Source organism: Thunnus thynnus, chromosome 6, assembly GCF_963924715.1.
Source record: "Thunnus thynnus chromosome 6, fThuThy2.1, whole genome shotgun sequence".
NCBI lineage: Eukaryota > Metazoa > Chordata > Actinopteri > Scombriformes > Scombridae > Thunnus > Thunnus thynnus.
The window spans coordinates 25,425,672-25,446,523 of NC_089522.1; the positions used below are offsets into that span (position 1 = coordinate 25,425,672).

The 20,852-nt window shown below is 40.4% G+C and overlaps 1 protein-coding gene across 2 annotated transcripts; it reads right to left on the bottom strand.

The window, feature by feature from the left end:
• Positions 1-1,908: 1,908 nt before the first annotated feature.
• zgc:162200 (uncharacterized protein LOC558638 homolog) lies at positions 1,909-20,687 on the bottom strand. Of its 2 annotated transcripts, XM_067592933.1 has the most exons (10): positions 20,483-20,687; positions 18,545-18,877; positions 15,965-16,177; positions 15,601-15,753; positions 13,106-13,621; positions 9,878-10,759; positions 8,707-8,886; positions 7,422-7,573; positions 5,779-6,139; positions 1,909-4,628 (listed from the first exon to the last, which is right to left on the bottom strand). In XM_067592933.1, exons 2-10 carry the CDS (start codon positions 18,794-18,796, stop codon positions 4,623-4,625), a joined length of 2,715 nt encoding a protein of 904 aa, XP_067449034.1. In that variant the 5' UTR covers positions 18,797-18,877; positions 20,483-20,687; the 3' UTR covers positions 1,909-4,622. The 2 variants fall into 2 exon arrangements, with proteins under 2 accessions (XP_067449034.1, XP_067449035.1); XM_067592934.1 differs by lacking the exon at positions 5,779-6,139.
• Between the last annotated feature and the right edge of the window lie 165 nt (positions 20,688-20,852).

Below are 20,852 nucleotides of genomic sequence, written 5' to 3' on the forward strand. Positions count from 1 at the left end.
AGGAGCCAAAACTGAATGGAGTACAAGTAAAGTTATTATTAAAAACAGTTGCAATGCCGCCACCACGGCCTGTTAGTCTAGGAGTATTCGGAGTACTGTAGCTGGGTGGGCAGAGCTCCACTAAGGATGCACATTCCCCAGGTTTAAGCAAGGTCTCAGTGAGGAACAGGAAATAAAGATTATGGGCTGTGATTAGGTCATTGAGAATGAAAGATTTGTTAGACATTGACGGGGTGTTTAAAAGAGCAAAGACAACAGAATTGAGTGGCTTAACTGAATTGGAGTTAATGCGGTAAACTGTAATTAAATTATCAAGCCTAGCAGTTGACAACAAAGGATGTTTAAGATGGTGGGTATTTGATCTAGTTGTGATCCTAACAGATGGATTGACTGTCAGTCAGGCAGCAGAAGCCTTACAAGATAGCAAAGTCAGTTCAATGTTGGTTGATAACAGGTGAGAGCCTTCCAGGGAGGGTGGAGGCCATCATCATCAGGCCAGATTTTGTGATGGAAACAAAGTGACCACTGTCTGATAGCCTGTGTTAGAAATTCAAAACAGGTCCTCTAACACACAGTCTTAACTGTCTGAGCTTGTCCAGGCATGTGAAGTGGGTGAGGGGACTCAAAATCCTGAACTCAAGATGGAGAAAAATGACGTTACTAAAACTTGAATTTTGTTTTAAATCAATTAACACATAAATTTGAGTTTGAATTACACATAATAGTTTATATTGTGAAAAACAATAAGTTGATGTAACTACCAACATTATTATGTCAACGCAACTCATCAAAATAATGTTTGCAACTTAAAAGGTTTATCTAAATCAATAAATTAGAATTTTTATCTTGCAACCATGCATTTAATTAAGTAGTGGTAATAGATCCCCTGAATTACTTTTTAGAGGGCAGAAGAAAGGTGAAAGCCATTTTTTTCAGCAAGAGAAATCTTAGGATCTTCATTTACAACTGATCTGTATCATACTCATCACATTCCTGATCTATCCCCTTCTAAGACCCTCAAAAACACAATGAAATAACAATTTCCCAAAAGCACATTTAACACTAAAACATGCTGTAAAAGCAGACAACTAATTATTTCTAAAACAAGAGCGACTAAGCATCTGAGACAAACTTTCGATTGAACCAGCATTAAATGAGTCTGTGACTATAAATACCTGGTCAATCTGGATCAATGACAAACTGGGAACTGCAATTTAACACTGTTTGACAAGTTACAGGTGATGCTGAGTTTCATTTATAACCTGTTTCTCCAGATTCTGCACAGATCTGTGTAAGCAATCTTTCTCTCAGTCCTACACATGGTGGTATCATCTGACTGTATGCATGAACTGCCACAGCTGCCTAAAACCTCCAGGTCCTGTTTATCACTCTGTTATTAGCTTCATAACCTGAAAATTGTATGATAGACACCTCTTAAATCTTTATGAAATGTGGCCTGGCCTCTCTGTATTAGACTGCACCAGTGCCTCTTGTTTGCTTATAAAGGGTTCTCTAAACAGACTACTGTTTTATTTATCTTAACTTCTCACAAGTGGATCTGGAGCTTATCAAACTTGTTTTTCTGGCTGGCTTCAGTCACAGGATCCACCAGTAACTAGCCTGTATAGTCTGCTGTAAAATGTGTTACTCCATGCTCAAGGGAATAGTCTACTACAGATTCAGAAGCTTAATACTCATATAAGATATTAATATTAGTTGTAAATGTTTTTTGTTATTGGTTTTATCCACTAAAGAACATTAAAGTTCAAAATCACAAAGAAACCTTTGCATAAGATTGTGTTCTGTTCACAGAAAGGCCACCTTATTTATCATTCCACACTTTCCCACAAATAATAGTTGCCTGCTTTATATCCCATATACTAAACTGAACAAAAACAATCATCGATATACAGTGTTGGCTTGTTTTATTCTTCAAGAAAAAAGTGGTTCACAGGTCAATGAAAGGAATTTGCATACACTTAAAAAGTTATGCGGAGTGTTTGCATGACATCTTCTAGAACAATTTATACAGAATGCAGACCACATAAATACATACAGTTAAAATATTATACAACCATGGTAATTAAATTATACACACACATCTGAACAGAGTGAATTAAATAGATTAAGAAATCCATTTACAACCTTCAGAGCAATATGACATCATGTTAAAACATTTTCACTTGTTAGCAGACGTTCATGAACAGTCAGCTATGCAGACCAGTTCAAAAACTTTTCCAAACATTATCATAACATTGTACCTATGTTTTAACACACTATACTTACAATTCTGTATTCATGATCTTTTCAGTCACTTTGTCTTTTAACCACTTTTTCGAGATGCTAATGTCAAATGTTGCCTGTTAATTAATTAGTTAATACTGATGATGTGAGCTAAAAAGTGAAAATATTCTACCAAAATGAGATATCACTTAATTCAGTGCTGACATTGCTCAATGAGTTTCCTCAAAAGCAAATACCTTCAAAAAAATCACAACTACAGTGTTGAATAGTTGCATCTAATTAGAAAATGTGATGTAGTCTAAAAACAGACAAGATCAAAACCAAGGCACTAAAAATTAAAAAAAAAAAAAAAAGGTTGGGGAGCGGCAGGGATCAATCAGCAGGATGTGTAAACCACAGGACAGTTGAGATTTAAAAATGGACATTTCAACATTTCCTTGCCTTGTATTCAGTTCTCTCTTTTTTTTTTTTTAAACAGCCATTTCCAAATGTGGTCTTAAATGATAATTGGTCTCATCAGGTAAATTCAATTTGAATTTAAACTGCACTTAATGAGACTTAATGCGTTACAGTGACAATGTTTATATATGTGGTACTGTTCTCAAATCACAGCCCCGGCATCAAACTACTTATAAGCAACCCATGTCGGGCCAATTGACAGATATATATATATATATCTAAATGGTGACTAATGTATTTTTTTTCTGTGTCTTTTCTTGGCAATCCAGGGCCCATGTTCATGGAGCTCCAACTAGCAATGCAATGTCATGTTTGAGTTACTTCTCACTTTAAAATATTTTATTTTCATGAATTTATTTATTCTTTATTTGAATTGTGAGTATTTGAACTGTGTGTTCCTGGATGTAAAGCACTGTGTAATGCTTTTAGAAATCACGGGACATTGTTATTAGTATTATTATTATTATTTCAATTTTCTACAAGCAGCAACCCTAACGGCAACCTGCAAGCGCGATTAGTATTCCTAACTGAAAACAAAGGATGCTGTTGCCACAGCAGAAGAGAGTAGCTTTCTGTGGGTAATACTAGTTCATTACAACATGCTTACTTTGGTAGCACACAAAAGCATGGTGATATTAAATTATGAAACACAACACTTTAACATTGTTGCTTAGCTGTTAAAAGGAGTGAGGAATAAGCAGAAGTGGAATGAGAATTGTTCTCGTAACTATGTAATCAAGAGAAACGAGCGTGGTCCAACGTGTTAATATTAGTTTCAGGTAAACTGAGCCACTGAAATTCTTGAGTGATATGAAATGATATCATTTAAAACCCAAAGTCCAAGAAGCAGGAGAGTACATTATCAGCCAATGGGGATGCTTGCACCCACAGATGACTTCCAAAAGCTGGTTATTGTGAGAGATGCTAAATGGCTGTTGTAAATTAGCTGCAGCCAGCCACTGTTATTGACTGAAAGTGAAGGCAAGTTTCAAAACCCACCTTAATCCTATTGAACAACAGGAAGTATACAGGCACTGTCCTGAATTGGTCTGCATAGTTTGCAAAATAAGATGCACATTAAATATCTCCCAAATCATGTATCTAATTACTTGGTGTTTGACCTGAGGTGGTGAACTTATGGCTGATTTATTTCCATCAATGAAATGGCATGTTTACTGACCTCTTGTTAAAGGGTGTGGCTAATAGGCCAAAGCCAAAGGGTCAGACACATCACGGGGATAAAAAAAAGGGGCATGTAACTGCACCACGAGTAAAAGGGAGGAACTTCAAGACGATAGCAAGCTCTCTACTGTTGGGGTGGCAGTCCTGTTAGTAAGGCTGCATTGTTCTATAAAAACACTACCGGGGGGAAGTTACTACAGATGAGCTAATGGTTTACTGACACTAAAAGACGCCAGACAGGCCTGACCAGGATGCCAGACTAAAGGCAAGAGAGTAAAGACATACAGCCTTGGAACAGATTATAGCCTTGAATCATAGTCGGAGGACAGAAAATACTGTACATGAAAGTCTGGTGTTCTGGAATAAATACTGTCAATGGTTCGCCACAACACACAGCCTTGAACAAGACCAGATGGAAGTTGAAACCACTTGGGACAAGACACAGTCAATAACATCTTTCTCCAGGCTGCATGCAGGCTTCTCCGCTTTTAAGCAGAGAAGACCAAGAGGGTGGGATGAGAGATTTAAAATTTTTTCTTTTGATTATTTTTTACATTTTTTTTTTTTTTTTTTTTACTTTTTTAATCCATGGTTCTGGTGGGTAGAGTGGGGAATGTAGCATCACATCTGGGATGGACAGGATGTCTTGAGTCACGAAAGGAGGAGGGAGCCGGGGAGTCAACATGAAGACAGGTCCTTATGAAGAAGAGGGGGTTTGGAGTAATGGAAGGAGTGTTTCAGCGCTACAGAGACAAGGGTGAAACAGAGACAAGAAAGAAAACATATTTAGTTCAACAACAAAAATAATGAACAGAAAAATGAGGATAATTAATAAGGATAAACAGATTAGTACAACACACTGACTTATAAAAGGATCCGGCAATTTAGGGGCTCTATCAGTTTAAATGTAACACATGTATTAAAAACAAATAATTTTTAACCTCAATAAATTATAATCTAACCAAAATCTGCAAAAACATGTGATTGTTCCAAGTAGTAACTTATTTAATATCTTACAGCATGAAGTAAAGCTTATTTAATATTTACAGTATGACATAATGTATTGATATAGATAAGAAGTTTAGTGCTGGGAATAAATCTGCTGGGTGCTTTATCTCATCGCCTGCGAGATGATTTGGAGTGTGAGTTTCTGGCTCTGGCAGATGGGGCCTGAGCTTTGTTAGCAGAACTCTTACTGACACTAGTGTGCGATTCCTCCACGGTTCTACTAACAGAGGTGGATGATATACCCCTGGACTCTCTACAGATCCCAGTCATCCTGGTCTTACTACGTGGATTGTGACCAGGGAGAGATGTGGTTGTCAGGGCCTCTGGAGATTTTGCATTCACCTGAGAAGAGACTGTGCCTGACTGAAAGGTGTTACAGCATGCAGCTGCTGCCTGCACAGATTTAGACCTGTGAGCTGACTGTTGTTTTCTTCGCACAGAAACATCTAAGTTTGGCTTTACATCAGGCATTTGTTTACTTTCAACCCATGCTTTAGACGTGTTAGGATACACACACAAAGCATTAGAACAGGTTAGATTATCTATGGATGAAAACAAAGAGGCCTTTAGTTTGGTGGAAGAGGCCGGTACAACACGAGTTGTGATGAAGGTGTCCTGACGTGTAGGGACAGAAGCTCTCCGGCCTGACGCACCCTTTCTTGAATCACTTACTTGTGTTTGTGTTTTCACCAATAACTCGCTGTTTACAGAACTGGTGGAGCTCTTACGTGTCGGGGAATAGCCAGGACTCAACTCTGTATTAAAAATATCACTGACACTATGGCTTCTAATGAACGTGGCATCTCGTGGCAGACCTTTGCCTCGGCGAGACCTGCTGCTTGTCTGGATGGGCTTGTCAGGACAAAGAGAGAGAGGGGTTCTTACAGGGCTTGTGTGGAGGCTTCGGGTTAGAGCTCGCAGGTGGTGCGTGGCCATGGCAGGAACGCTACTGCCGAGAACCGGGCTAGCTCGTGGACTGCTCCTCACTGGGGGGCGCGCAGGACTGCTTCTGGGGCTACGTGGACCTCGGCCTGACTTGGTGGCCAACTCCTTGGCTCTGGAGCGACGGGGGCTGCTGCTCAAGCTGTGGGGAGACAGAGGGGCCTCCAGGTCCTCCAAACGCTGAGTAAGAGCTAATTTCTGCTGGATGGCCATACGCAGCAGAGAATTCAGTGTCTTCTTCTCATCCTCGGCTGCTGCCAGCTGCCTCTGCATCTCATCCAGCTGGGTGACATACTGGTCACACCTGAGAGACGCACACAAAATAAAAAGATGCAACATGCACAAGCAGGCACAAATAAATTAAGAGCACAAAGCCAGAGACACACAGCAAACATGTTAAACATGACACAAACCAACTGTGACCAAACACAACTAAAGATTATTTTCATTATTGATTAATCTAGCTGTTTTTTGATTAATGAATTACTTGTTAGATTAAAAAAAAAACCCAAATAATTACATAATTATAAATACCATCACAAGTTATGAAAGCAAAAAGTGACGTCTTCACACTGGTTATGTTTTTTTGTTTGCAAAAACTGAATTTACCTTGATATGAAACAGAAAATATGCAAATCTTTAATGCTTGAGAAACTGCTACCAAAAAGTTTGATATTCTTACTTGTTGAATAACATGAGCAATCCTCAGGCACCATATACCCTACTAATCATGCAGTAACTTCAGCCATCCACATGATGGCACTACGAAACATAATTATAAGAAAGCGGATCTTTTTAAGCTGTAATCTTTAGCCTATTGCAACAGACAGCAGTAGTCCTTGACCACTGTCTGTGCTCCAATCCCTCTTAAGGATAATCAAATACCAGCTCATAACTGTCTGAAGAGGGGCTAGACAGTCTGATGCAACAAGTTTCCAAGAAGTGTCTCAGGCATTAAATAACTAATAATTCACACACCTTTGCTGCCCATTACAAAAAAAGTGCAAAAGCCAAGAAAAAAAAACATTAGATCATTCACTCAACCCAGTACAAAAACACTCTTCCCACATGACTCATGCAAACCGATGCTTGGAAGAGGTTATTGATTAGTGAGTAAAGTGTTGTGGTTTGTAAGTTTAACCCTTGACAGAGTCTTCCCACAAATCCAACACCCCATCCCTCTCCCACAGACATTAGGCTTCTCCTTCTCTAAGGTGACCTGGCTTGATGGGACAAATCTGTCCTTGCCTCCTCCCCCGACAGCACAGGGCAGAGCATGTGGTTTGTAATCTTCACATGAACCAGTGGATTGTCCACAGGCGTAATAAGCATGGTAAGCTTATTACATGAGTGGTAGCAAAAGCTGTACCACAACAAGAGCACCATTACTATGCATGAAGAATACTGGCAAAGAAGAACAGACCTGACATTCAGAACTAATTCCCATTTTTCACTTCAAATACATTTTAAAAGCAAACATCCGCTTCATCCTTTCTTCATCTTCTTTTTTCTTTTATAACCTTGTTGAATGTAATGCTTTTCTCTCAGATGTCTGGTCACAAATTAAATAAAAAAGGACATCTTACCGGCTGGCAAACATGACTCGGAGTGAAGAGAAGGTGGCAGCGTCTTCCTTCAGGGCTTTGAGCTCATTCCGCAGTTTCATCATAGTTTCTGACACCATGCTCTTCTCAGTCTCATACTTGGTTTTCAAATTGGACAAGGCCAACTCTGCAGTCTGCGTTTACAAAAATACAATAGCATCATCATACCCCTTTCAAAGTAGGGTTTTAAATTGTATATTCTCGTGCATAATTACAGATATACAATAGGCAAAGTATGTTAATAATACACTTATTTCAAACTGATAGCATCATCATACCCACTAAATCTAGGGAGACGCCTGATGCAGGGTAGAAAACATCACCAGCCAAGTGTTATACATTTTGTTCTGTGTGTTCTAGATTTGATTACCCAATACATTGATATGATCAAACAAGCCATAACTGTTACAATGCTATGGATGTATTAATACTACATCCCTTTATTCCTATTTCATGTGACTACAACATGCCCTACTTTTCCCATCTTTTGTGAACACCTTTTACATGTCTATGAATTGAGTGCTATCATCAAGTCTTTAAAGTAAATACCATGATCACATGAGAGGCACAAACTGGAGCCAACAAAGTCCTAGAAATCAGAGAGAAGGTAAACTACTGTGTACGAGCACTGCCCAGCTAAACAGATTACCTTGAGTGCTCATGTGTGTGTGTGTATAAAAGAGAGAGTGACAGCTCAGAGAATGACAGAAGCAGGTCACGCACTGCTTGAAGCACAGGAAAGGGAAGGGGGAAGGAGCTCAATCTCTGAGGAGAGAAACATCACACTAGTCAAGGTGCAGACCCATGTGAGCCACAGGGACTGTCTAGACACTGATGATTCAGGTCAACTGTATCGTTTATATTAATATTACACATGCATAATGCTGAAGGAAAAAAGACTTGCTCTCTTACCTTATCAGCACAATCAATTAAATTTTAAAAATACTGAATTTGGTCAGTTTTAAAAAGAATGAATAACAAATATTGGCAACAGAAGGAAAACAAAATTCTGCAACAATCTCTGTATCAAGGCAGCTGTTTTTCAGAATTTCTTGTACATACACAAAGAAATAGATGAGGCCTCTCATATCAGAGAGTTAGGGAAAGCTTGTTTTTAAGGGCAAGCTACAAAAAGCTGCACACTGACCTTTGACATTACAGGATTACGTTTTATGGAAAGTCCTTGATGAGTCAGGTTGACTGAGAGCAATAACCTTTGGTGGGGAAAAAAAACATTACAGCGTAGCCAGTGCTTGCTGTGACCTACCTGTTTATTAGCCTTGAGGACAGTCCTGAGGGTAGCAATCTGCTCTCTCTTGGTGCTGAGAAGGGACTTGAGTTTTAATACTTCATCCAACAGGCTTTCAGCATCACGCTCTGACTCTCCGCTGCTGCTCAGTCCTGAGTATGGCATCGCACCCCTCTGACGACAGAGGTCCACTGCCACCTGAGGGAATATAAAGGAAGTTATTCATTAAAGTGAGTTAAATGTCTTCATGCTTCACTGACAAGGTCAAATTTGGTCTCAAGTTCAGCATGGGGAAACTTTTTGTCCAACAGAACTGGAGTTAGGGCTGTCGCAATAACCGCAATATTGCACTATAGACAAGACAACTACGGTGGATGGCAAGCAACTGGTTTAAGGGAACTCTGTAGGCCAACGTTGTTTCCTGTCACAACACAATTTAAAGTCTTTTCTGTGTTTGTCAGGTACTGCTGCTCCATTTGCCCGACTCATAATCAGACCAACATACCTTGATTTTCACACACACAGAAAGTTGTAATACCGCATAGACCGCATACTGCTGTGAGCCACCCTGAATCACCGCAGGGGGGATTCCTTCACCACGACAGCCCTAATTGGTGTGTGTATTTTTCATATAGAATATGTCAAAATATCACATTACCAACAATGGCCCAATACAAAATAAGCTGTCTACAATGTTCAAAATTAATCTCAGATGTCTTAACAATATTATACACTTGTGAAATTAATCTTAAGACGTGTAAAACAGCAACTATATGCATTTTTAAAAATGTGTTTCACTATTTAAAAGACAAATTACCAATGTTCCAGACACTGCTGGTTTTTGAGAGGATTGTCTGTAGTGGAAGCCACAACTCAACTTTGAACTCTGATAATCCAATCCATTCAAACCCAAACACACGTGTCAACAAGGTCCACACCAGGCACTGGATTTGTAGACACGAGAGCTACTCAGCTACATTTAACAGTCTGAGCTGAGCATTAGGTCCAGCAAGAAATATGTTCAGGAGGAATGGCCTTTGCCCAGAGCAAGAGCCTGGCTTTAAGGGATTTAGCCATAATGAGGGAGTTAGAGAGTTTCCACTTTCAGTCCACAAACAGTCGGGTAGCAGTAAAGTAGCGCTCTAATGAATGTCTGACATACTGTATGTAATAAGCAATGTTATCTTACCCGGAGGTGTTTGATCTGGCAACGGATGACTGCTACCAAATTGCGAACGTTGGAAGGGTCCCTGAAATCCAAGGTGGGGGATCCAGGGCAACTAGGAGAGTCTCCACTGGGTCCTGCGCTGTCCATCTCTCCCATAAACTGCAATGCTGCAGCTTTGGAGACGAACATGTCATTGGCTCGTGGCTTCTTCTGGGAGTTTTGCTGGGGGTAGACGTGATGTAACCTTCGCACGCTTCCTCCTCCGCCGCTTGCCCTGGCACTATCACGGTAATAGTCCAGGGTGACCCGTTTGGGTGTCAGGTTGTTGCACACGCAGATGTGGTGATAGAGGTTGGACAGCTCCTCGGAGAAGGCCAGCAGCTCTTCCTGGGCCACGCTCAAGTGCCCTTCGGAATCAATTGCCACTTTCCGTGTGGCTCCGATCTCCTTCTCCAGCTCACCGATGCGCTCCTGGTCCTGCTTGCTGGACTTGATGCATTGACGGATCTTGTCAGCCAGCTCCTGGGCCTCTGTCCTCCACCGATCCTTCTCATGCTTGTATCGTTGCTCCAGGGTGTTATAACGAGAACCTGCCTGAGACAGTTCATCTCGCAGCTTCAGGAGCTCTTCGCTGGCCGAACGCATGCGTGCCTCCAGCACCTCCTTGCCCTTGGTGTCTACCTCGTAGTCAAATACGGCATCGCCACCATCACCATTCTCTGTCTCATCCTCGCCCCGGTCGTCTGCTTCCTGGTTGTGCTGCTGGCGGTTCTGCACAGCCTCTAGCTGTTGCGTGAGAGATCCAACCTTGTCCTCTTGTTGACTGAGGGCTTGCTTGGACATTACCAGCTGCATCTGCAATTCCTCCACCTTGTCAGTCAGACATGACTTCTCTCGTTCTGCCTGAGTACACAAACAAAAAAAACTTCTCAGTAAACAATATGCACATAATGTCTTAAATTTGCTAAAATTACTTATGAGGGTAGGTTCACAATTTTTCAAGCTGTCTTAAAACAATAGTCAGGTGCCCAAATGAACACTGAAACAGCTTTTGCTTGCTGTAATCCTTCCTCCTGTTCACACTGACCATTTCAAGATTCCGTCCTAATGCACTTTCAGTGCAAGTGATGGGGGACAAATTCCGCCTTTTATGCAAAAATATATTCAGAAGTTAATCTGAGGCAAAATTGTCTGTTTGTTTCTTCTGTGGATAGCATATTTCCTTGTTGAGCTGTAGTGGAAGGATAGTAACAGAAAGGCCCAAAGAAGGCTGTAATTTTGGAAGATATCCACTTCATTTGATCAATTTGGACAACTAAAGCCTCATATTAGCTTCAGATAAACTTTTGAAAATATTTTTGGATGAAAGGAGTGGATTTTGTCCATCATCACTTACACTGAAAGCACATTAGGAAGAGATCTTTTAATGACCATTATAAACAGGAGCAATGATTACAGAAAGCAAAAACATATTTAATGTAAATATTGTCTGAAGACAAACTTACTTTAATCTGAACATAAATTTAAGTAATCATCCATTTCAGCCACTAAGGTTTAAATATAAACCAATACTGATTGCCAATTATTTTCCACAGAACAAAAGGACAGTTCCGTGACACGAATTTCTCACCCAACCACCTTTGCTCTTAATGCATTTTTCATGTAAAACAGTGGCTGACCCCATTCAGCTCCTCACTCCCAACATCTGTTGGGTAGAAGCTTGCAAACCCAACCCCCAATTTAAGTGCATCATCAATAATATATTTCCTTCAGGCTGAGATGGATGACAGTTCAAGACATTCTGAATTTTCTTTAGTGCCCTTTATTTGTCAAGTATATATATATGTATATATATGTATATATACACATATATATATATATATTTACAGTATGTCAAATATAGTATAACTATATGAGGAGTTTACAAAATCTGGTTCCATTGGTGGTGATTTTTCTCAATGTAGAAAGGTTCACTCCTTCAGCAGCGGATGTGGTCTAAAGCAGGAAGCAGACAGCCCTGACAACAAAGTCAAACAAACTAACCTGCCTGAAACCTCACTACTCAGCAGAGCAAAAAGGTGGCAGCCTTTTGAATTAGCCCGATAAGAACAGATGCTTTCATCTTGATATAAATGTATTTCTGTAAACCATGAAAATGATTTCAATATAGATTCTATATAAATGAGTGTTAAGTATTAGTATAAGCAGTATAGTATTAGTATAAGTATTGTGAAGGAGCCATTTGGTGCTCCTTGCCAACGACTCTCTATGCTTTCAAAAACTCACATTTAAAACCCCAAAGACGTCACCATAAGGTTAAAGGTAGAATCAGTCGCTCTGGAGAAAGATCTTTGATATTTGAACTAAACACCCACACAAATACAGCCCTCCCTTCATGCTCCTTCAGAAACTCATGTGAGCACAACAGCCCGTCTACACTCTCCCCGGCCTCCCCACTTCTCACTCGACCTGCATTCAGCGTCTCTGTCCACAGATGCAGCCGTCTGTCAGCTGCAGCCCCTGGGGAGCTGAGAGGACCTTCCCCAGGCTGACAGACAGGCAGCAGAAATTTACTGAACCAAAATAGTTTGCATGTCAGCTCCATGGGAAGAAATTGATAGTGTTTGTAGTTATTGATTCATTGATACGGTTAATAACTTCAAAACACATAAACAGTGGGATATTTGTGTGATTTAAACAGCTGTTTGCTCAGATTATGCTTCACTAAACGTGAGACTGTCTCGGATTCAATGTGGTTTGACACGTTTAATAAAAAGTAAGCGCATCTGTTCCATGAGAAAATGCTCTCTCCCCCACCAATCAACGGCTGCTGACGGGAGACTGTCATCTCCTCACACAGACAGCTACTGTATTAGATTACAATCACTGATTCTACCTTTAATACCACAATAACTACTGAACTATTTTCAGAGAATGTTCTTGTGCCGGTGATGAGGAACCTCTTCCTCCTTTTGACATAATAGTAAGATTGTAACAAATGTAACAAATGATTATTTTCATTATAAACTGATCTACTGTACAGATTGTAAAAATGGCAACTAAATATCTGAAGCGTAAAGCATGAGGAGCCCAAATGTGGTCCTAAAATTGTTTAGTTTGACCAACAGCCAGAAACCCTCAAGATAGGCTGTACAAATTACAATAGTATGAAAGATTCCTAGTATTTTTCTTTGGTACTATACCATGGCTACTATCTAAAAGAGTGCTGCATGTTATCTTGTTGCCTACCTGTAAGAGTTGCTGTTTTAGTTTCTGACTGTCTGAAAAGTGTAGCTCACTCAGCAGGTCCGACACCAGCCCAGAGGCTGGCGCACGCAGGAACACGTCACTGTTGCGTGGAGTGGAGTAGCGATGGATGAGGCCATTACTTTTGGAGCCCGTCAAGTGAGGAGGGTGAGCAAAACCGGGAGCAGACCCAGGACCATTGTTAAAGCCGCTGTCCTGGTCCTCTCCCTCAGCTTCACCTTCTCCCCCTCCCCCCTGGCCCTCCTCCTGGCTATCATCTAGCTGCTCCAAGTGGAGCTCCAGGTTCCCCACAGAATCAAAGGGGTTAAGGGTCAGGGCAGAGAGCTCTCGCCGTAGTGTGTTCTTCTGCTCCCTCTCCTCCTTCAGGGCTTCCAGGGCCTCATCCAGCTGCTTCTCCGCAATCTCCCTCAGCCTTGCTGCCTCATCCATCTGAGCTCGCAGCTCCTCCTGCTCCTCGTTCTTCTGGGTCAGCTCCAGCTTTATCGATTCAAACTCAACCTGAAATGTGTCCAGAGGCACAACCACAAGACATTTTATGTAATATTATTTAATATGTGTGCACATTATAGCCCCAACATGCAAATATACCTATCAGTGCATTCAGTATACTAGTGTAACAGTCACACCTAGATGGTCTCCTGGCTAGAGACCCATATGGCATGTCCTCTGTCCCCCTCCCTGATCTATACTAATACTATATATACTAAATTAAAACATGTATCTTAGAACTGATGGTGTATGACTGATCATTTGTGGGTAAACATTAAAAAAAGCAAGTAGAGGTTAGATTAGGTTATACCTTAAAATCAACTAACATCATTCACACACTAACAAGCCTGCACTAGACTTAGAAGTGGTCATGGACGGAGATCAGCGGAGCCAGAACATATGACATTTAATCTGACATTTGAAACACTAAAACCTATTAAGTGATTAACTGCAGAACTCGCTTGCAGACACCTGTCAAAGCAATTACAGCTGCTCTTTGGGATGTTTTAATAAGGTTTCATTTTCATAACAGACATTTGACAATTATCACCTAAAAGTCCCTTTTATGTTTAATGAGCAGAACCGTACCAATATATGCACCCAACATCACTGGCATACCATATTCACCAGTAATATCCAGTTGTTAACAGTGATGTGTGGAAACAGTAAAAACATTGTGGAGCATGATGCAGAACATAAAATGAGACTTAAGTCCAAGAATCTATGTGTGAAGCATTTGAGAGGTATGCTTATCTCTTAAAGAATGTTCTTGGCCTGCATTTTTAATGTTTCTAATGCTGCAAAATTATGGTAAATCATATAAACAACCTTCAAAAAGTTAATTATTGTATGCTATTGTCCTGAATGATACACAACTATAATTTAAATTCAAAATTTCATTTTCTTACCAACAAAGATTTAAGTGCAAAACACTTTTTGTTGAAATTATTATTTAGGTTTTTTTTTTAACCAATCAGCCAACTAGAATTTCAGGGACACATTAGAATTAGTTTAATCCTTTTAATAATGTAATCTGTTATTCCGAGATAACATTATCACCATTTGAATCATATTAATTGAAAAGAAAAATATTTACTCTAGATTGTGAGGCATTCTTGATAAGTTATTAAATGCTGCTCTGCATTCAGCTTTGCTCACAATATCGTGATGCGTTCAGAGCATTTTCCAGCATAACTAAATACTGCCGGCTTCAAAATAATCTCATCCATTAAGAAGCATTTGAAGCTTATCTGGTCTTGAACATAGCCTTGTCAGTTGCTGCCAACTGTTCGAGGCTAAAGTTAAGTAAAACAATGTAATAATACATTTCCAAGACATTATTTCTCTTAACACTCAAAAGTCAATATATATACTGTGAAATGTAGTGTCCCACAATCATTTGTAAAATTGCTAGACTGGACCCTTGTTGGCATAGTGCTACTTGTAGCTAGAATTATGTCTTTACTTCTTACTGCATTTTGCCAGTGAGATGTTTCATTGGACATGGTGTCTGGCTCTCAGGGAATTCACTGACAAATGGAAAAAGATGGTAATCAGGAGATGAATTATTCTCCTCTTCTGTGAGGGCTACTTCTTTTTCTGGAAATAACTACATTAATCACCCAGGAACAGACTGGTCCATTATCTTCAACAGAGGGCAATTTGTAACCCAGCTGTGACGTTATGTCAACAAACACGTGAGAGAGATTAGAAGTTTGTTGCATACAAAGCAGTTTTGCTGTCAGGCAGGAAAGGTAAGTGCGTGATGGTATGGTCCTTGACTAACACAAATAGTATATAAATCCAGGAACAAATGTCAGGCAATAAACAGGAAAACACAACAATATAGGACAATGTTGATATAAATGCCTTTTTCCACATTATTTTGTATGCTTAGTGTTATTCATTGTGGATATCCACTTCCAATTATAGCATGTAGGTTCAACTTAAATGTATTTGGAAAAGTTGTAGCTTGAGTGATAACTGACCTGGTTTTCCTTGAGCACAGAGACTTGTTTTTGCAGTGATATGTTCTCTTCTTCTAGCTCGCCATTATCCTGCAACTGGCGCAGCTCACGTACTTTATATTCCTTCATCTCATCCCTCAGATGGCCTTTCTCTGCCTCCAGACACTCACACTCCTGCAGAACAAAACTCCAGTGTGAAATCAGTGCAAAGTACAAAATCCAAACTGCACACTTGCCAATGCCATGTCAAGCTAGGTTTATTTTATTCTGGAAGTAAGTTTACACAATTAATATATCCACCAGCGATTCTGGTGACGAGGAGATGGGGCCTGATAGTATGCAGTACACCACCAGTGTACAGGTGTACATTTTAAGCACACCATACCTTCTTTAGCTGGGTGGAGACCACCCCAAGTCTATCGATATCTGCGTGGGCATTGCTCAGAGCAAGGCGTGCTTGCTTTAGCTCTGCCTGGACTTCATCCATGCGGGTTGCCATGGCAGCCTCCTTAGTGGCAGTCTCCTGCAGCAAGCTCTCCTCCCGGCACTCTCCATCAGCAGCTGCACGCTTCTGGCTACTCACAGAATCTGCAAATGCCTTTACAGAAACAAAAAAGGGTTCAGGAAAGGGCAAAACTTGCGGTATCTTGTGGGCTACAGTATATTACACATTGGAACAACAGTAGCTGTGTTACTCATATCAAGGCAAGCAAAGAAGACATTTTAGACAAAGGAAAGGAAATACCACTTCCCCAACAGCCATCATCTGAAACCTGATCACACAGAGGAAATAGCTGTTATGGTTCAGTAACCTTACACGCCAACAGCAGCTCCACAATATATTTTTATCTAGCCAATGTAATAACATGAGCCTAATACATTACACTTAACACTGTAGTACCAGGCTTTTCTTCACAGCTTGCCATAATTAGTAACCTTGACACATTATGCATCAATGACTGTGGATGTCAGAACTATCAAATAAGGTGTTAAATGAAATGAACATGCTACTAAACATGCTCAACTGAACATCATGTTGTGGTTATATAATGATTCTAATTTACAACACATGAGTCCGCTCTGCTTTGTTAAAACCCTGCCAAAGCCTAGGTAGGTAAAAAGCCAAGAAATGAGGTTTATGCAGATTATAAAAAATAGCTGAAATTCTGTACCACTAGGTCCATTAAGACATAAAGAGCTTTGCTTGACATGCGGTTATAAAACATCCGTATGGACCAATTTTACTGTTTCTCTGGCACTAATGTATTGCTAAATGTCCTGCAGTTTGTAAGCAGGGTTTTAAACATTTATTTCTCTCAATTTAACCAGGTGGAGAGAACTATTGCAAAACCAAAAATCTGCCCACATGATGAGATTGAATTTTATGGGATTAGCTTCTTACATAAACCAGTTTTATAAAGCCTGTTCCGCTGATACTAAATACCTTTAAGGCCCATATAGTGCATTTATGACAACATTTACTTCAGGAAACCCTTCACAGATCAGTCATTTCAGTACTATGTCAACGTATGCACGAACATAAAGATGTCATAAATATTTTTACAAAATGCACCTTTAGCTGCAGCCTAACTGTGCAACCTATACTCCCCACTTGTGTAAACACAGCTGATGTGGTGGTTGTCAGTTTTACTACAGAATGGTCACTTATTATTAAGAGAGAGGGTGAGCATTTAAAAAAATACATGAAAATAAAAAATACTGGGAGTTACAGTTTGTTATTAAGGCAATGAGAAGCATACTGTATGTCCCAATTTTAATACATCTGTGAAAAGCATTATGATACATTATAATCTGAGCTTTGACACATCGGTCTAATCTTTTTATTTTGACTATCCGGCTCTAATTCAATCCTATAATGCCGTCAAAACGTATCAAAATCAGTTTAAGATGGACAGAGAAATTGCAGCACCGGATATGCTGACTAACTGGTTAAGGAGGCTGTCCTAGTCACTAAACAGCCCCCCCCCTCTCTCCCCGATGCCATCAGCATCAGATGACATTATGAGAGCAAAACTGACTCAGCATGCGATCACAAGCCTCTTCATTGGAAGTAAAATATGGGTTCACATCTGTAACAGAATGGTTATTGTGAACACTGAAAGACAGACTTATCAAAAAACACGTAAGGGATGAGCAATCGAATTTGCGTCATAGGTCACTTGCACAGATTAAGGGACAATGGTATCTTTATAGAAATAGCACACCGCAAGGCAGCTCCCCAGGTGTTAAATTAAAATGAGCAGCACCAGCAGAGGGTTTGTGTCCTCATAAAATATCAGTCATTGACACTTTCACTGTACTTACATTTTGCTAACATTGTCATCTGAAACCAGGTAATTCTATTTTATCATTTTTGTACAATGGTGAAGCAAGTGAACAATAAAAAGCCATGCTATTACTGCTCTACTCTGTTTTGTTGATTGCATCCTGCAATAATGCAATGGTATATTACATTTGTTTACAAATTTCAGAAATATAAAAGACAGTAACCATTGTTGTGTTCATTCCTCCTGTTCCAAATAACATCCTCGAACATTCTGTGAAATTCCTCTGAACATGCTTGACCCAGATTACACTGGAATAAGCTGTCAACATGAGAAATTCACCTAACTGAAAAATCTTAAATCTAATCTAGTCTTCATGAAGTCCTCTGACAAAGTCATTGTGAAATATGAATTCGGGAAATGCTTGTTTCGATTAGTAACAGCACATCATAAAACCAAAACCTGTTTGAAGTAAAGATTAAATCTTATTTATTAAGGCAAACAAATAAAATAAGGAATGTGCAAAACAAATGTGTCGGGAAAAACAAAGCTCAGAAAGCAGTAGTGTGTTATCAGAAAATAACACTTGGAATGCGGGTGGAGATAACTTCACAAGCGTAGATGAAAAATCTATACAATATGTTGCTTAAATATAACTAGAAAGCCTTGGGTGTTCCTACCTCTTTGAGTTGCTGTAGCTCAACTTTGAGGGCTTCATGTTCCTCTTCCAGCTGCCTGTGTTTCACCTTGAGAGCAGAGCTTTCCTCCAGCACCACCAGGCCATAGCGGGCCGCCTGTAGCTTCTCCTCTGTGGCCTCCTGGAGCTCGAGAGTCAGCCGGAGCACCTCAGCCTTCATGTCTACGCTCCCCATCTCTGCCTCCCCTTCTCCCACTAGTGCTGCACCTGCTGGGTCTGCATCTGCCTCCAGCATCCTTGCCTGACCTCCTGCTTGTCTGCCAATGTTCTCCCGGGACACCTACGTCCTTCACTCCTCCACTCTCATTACTCCACACTACAAAGCACACAACACAAAGATGGTGGTTATGTAAACTACTTAGAACAACAGCTAGGGTGGCAGAGATTTTGTATAAATCATGTGACACCAATTGAACAAAATGCATAGGGCAAGATTAACTTTTGAGGTTGGTTGAGTGGGAAAACACTTGTATTTCAGCTCAAAAGGCCAAATGGCCACTAAAGCCATAAAGTACTTGACTGCTGCAGTTTGTAAATATTGATTACGGGTGAATACCAGCCAGTTATTACATACAATCTGAGTCAACATCAAAAATGTGACTGGTATTCATCTTGTTAGGTAGGCAGTTAGTAGCTTGTTGTATTTAAAGATTGTTACTGATGATTCCTTGGCTCCCCACAGTTAAAGGACAGGTTCACAATTTTAACAAGTATTTTAATTTTAACAATAGTCAGGTGCCCAAATGAATATTGAAATAGTTTTTTTCTTGCCATAATCATTCCTCCTGTTCATAATTAATATGAAGCTTCAGCTGTCCAAATTAGTCAAATCATGTAGATATCTTTCAATGTTACAGTCTTTTTAGTGCCAAAGTCCCCCTTTATGTTACTGTGCTTCCACAGAAGCTCAACAGGGAAACACTGTCCAAGGAAACACAAAGAGGGAATTTTAGCCACATATAAGCTTCAGATAAACTTTTAAATACATTTTTGCACAAAATGACTGTGTGTATTTTGCCCCCTCGTCACTTACATTGAATTTGAAGGGGATCTTTTAAAGTCAGTAAGAACAGAAGGAACGATTACAGCGAGGAAAACCTCTTTCACTGTTTATATGCGTAAATGACCGTTGTTTTAAGACAGAAAAATTGTGAACCAATCCTTTAATAGACTGTCACTATTAAACTGGGATGCAAGTCTAGCCTGTACACATCACTGACCAACGTTATTATCAACAGAGTCGCATCAGCACCATTTTATCTTTCAGAATAAGCAGAGTTATTAATGTTAGCTACACGGTTATGACAGCTGGTGTGAGTCTCGTTGCCCCCCAAGTGTCCACCACAAAGTGACTGTAAATGCATCCGTGTTGCATGGGTGGGGCAGACTCCCCCCCTATTTCCTCACATCCTCTTCTTTGACCGAAGATGGACACACCAGCTGCCAGTTGTCCGGTTCCAAATGATGTATCCCGTAAGCATCTGCTATCCCCCAGCCCACAAACCTGTTCATCGCAGCTTCAACTGTGAGCGAATTAAGAGGGGCTACCAAATGTTTGGCAGCCTACAAGTCCCCTAGTTTGCAAAGTAAGGTATCTTAAATAAGGACTGAAACGTATTCTGACAGGGATACAAGATACGAGACGTCACCAGGCTGCAAACATGACACGGCCGGAGGGTTAGCAAGAGTAGCTTTAGCCGCAGACGCAGCAAATGACACCACAGTAGTAGTAGAAGAATTTAGCTCGCTAGCTTCGTAGCTGTGTAATTATCTAAATTTACATAGGCTTAGCGGCATACACGAGATCTATTACCCGACTCACAGGGTTGTTCTCTTGTCGTAACGTCACTCGGATCCCAGTCAGGCTAATTAGCTAACTTATAAAGCTACACCATCAGCCAAACTAACGTTAGCTACTTACCCTCTCGGTTTTATTTCAAAGATGGGGCTCGCCGGTCGCCAGCAAACGTTAGGTTAACTCTACGCTTCGGGTGCTGTCAGTAGCAACGGTTGCTAATCACGTCCGCAGCCGGGAGGACAGGGTGACTGAGCCGCCTGCCGCTTCCCTTCCTCCCACCCGGTTCTCTCGTTTCCCAGCGAGGTCGAGTGTCAAAAGCGCGCCGAAAATGTGAAAGCACGAGTACCCCCTCTAGCTTAGCAACGGCGCAATGCAACCTCACGAAGAAACTGTCTTTATTTTCTTTATTTAGCCGGACACGACCTATGTTGTCTGTCTACGTATAAAAATTGAACCTTGATGTAATTAACACACTAATTGTACTTTATCAACA

Bases quoted from the DNA above. Each gene is read 5' to 3' on its own strand.
- zgc:162200 (XM_067592933.1), bottom strand. From the start codon at position 18,796: ATGCTGGAGGCAGATGCAGACCCAGCAGGTGCAGCACTAGTGGGAGAA. The intron at 16,178-18,544 runs GTAGGAACACCC...GTTTCTGTAAAG, and splicing joins AGCTACAGCAACTCAAAGAG to GCATTTGCAGATTCTGTGAG. The intron at 15,754-15,964 runs GTATGGTGTGCT...TTTGTTCTGCAG, and splicing joins TCTCCACCCAGCTAAAGAAG to GAGTGTGAGTGTCTGGAGGC.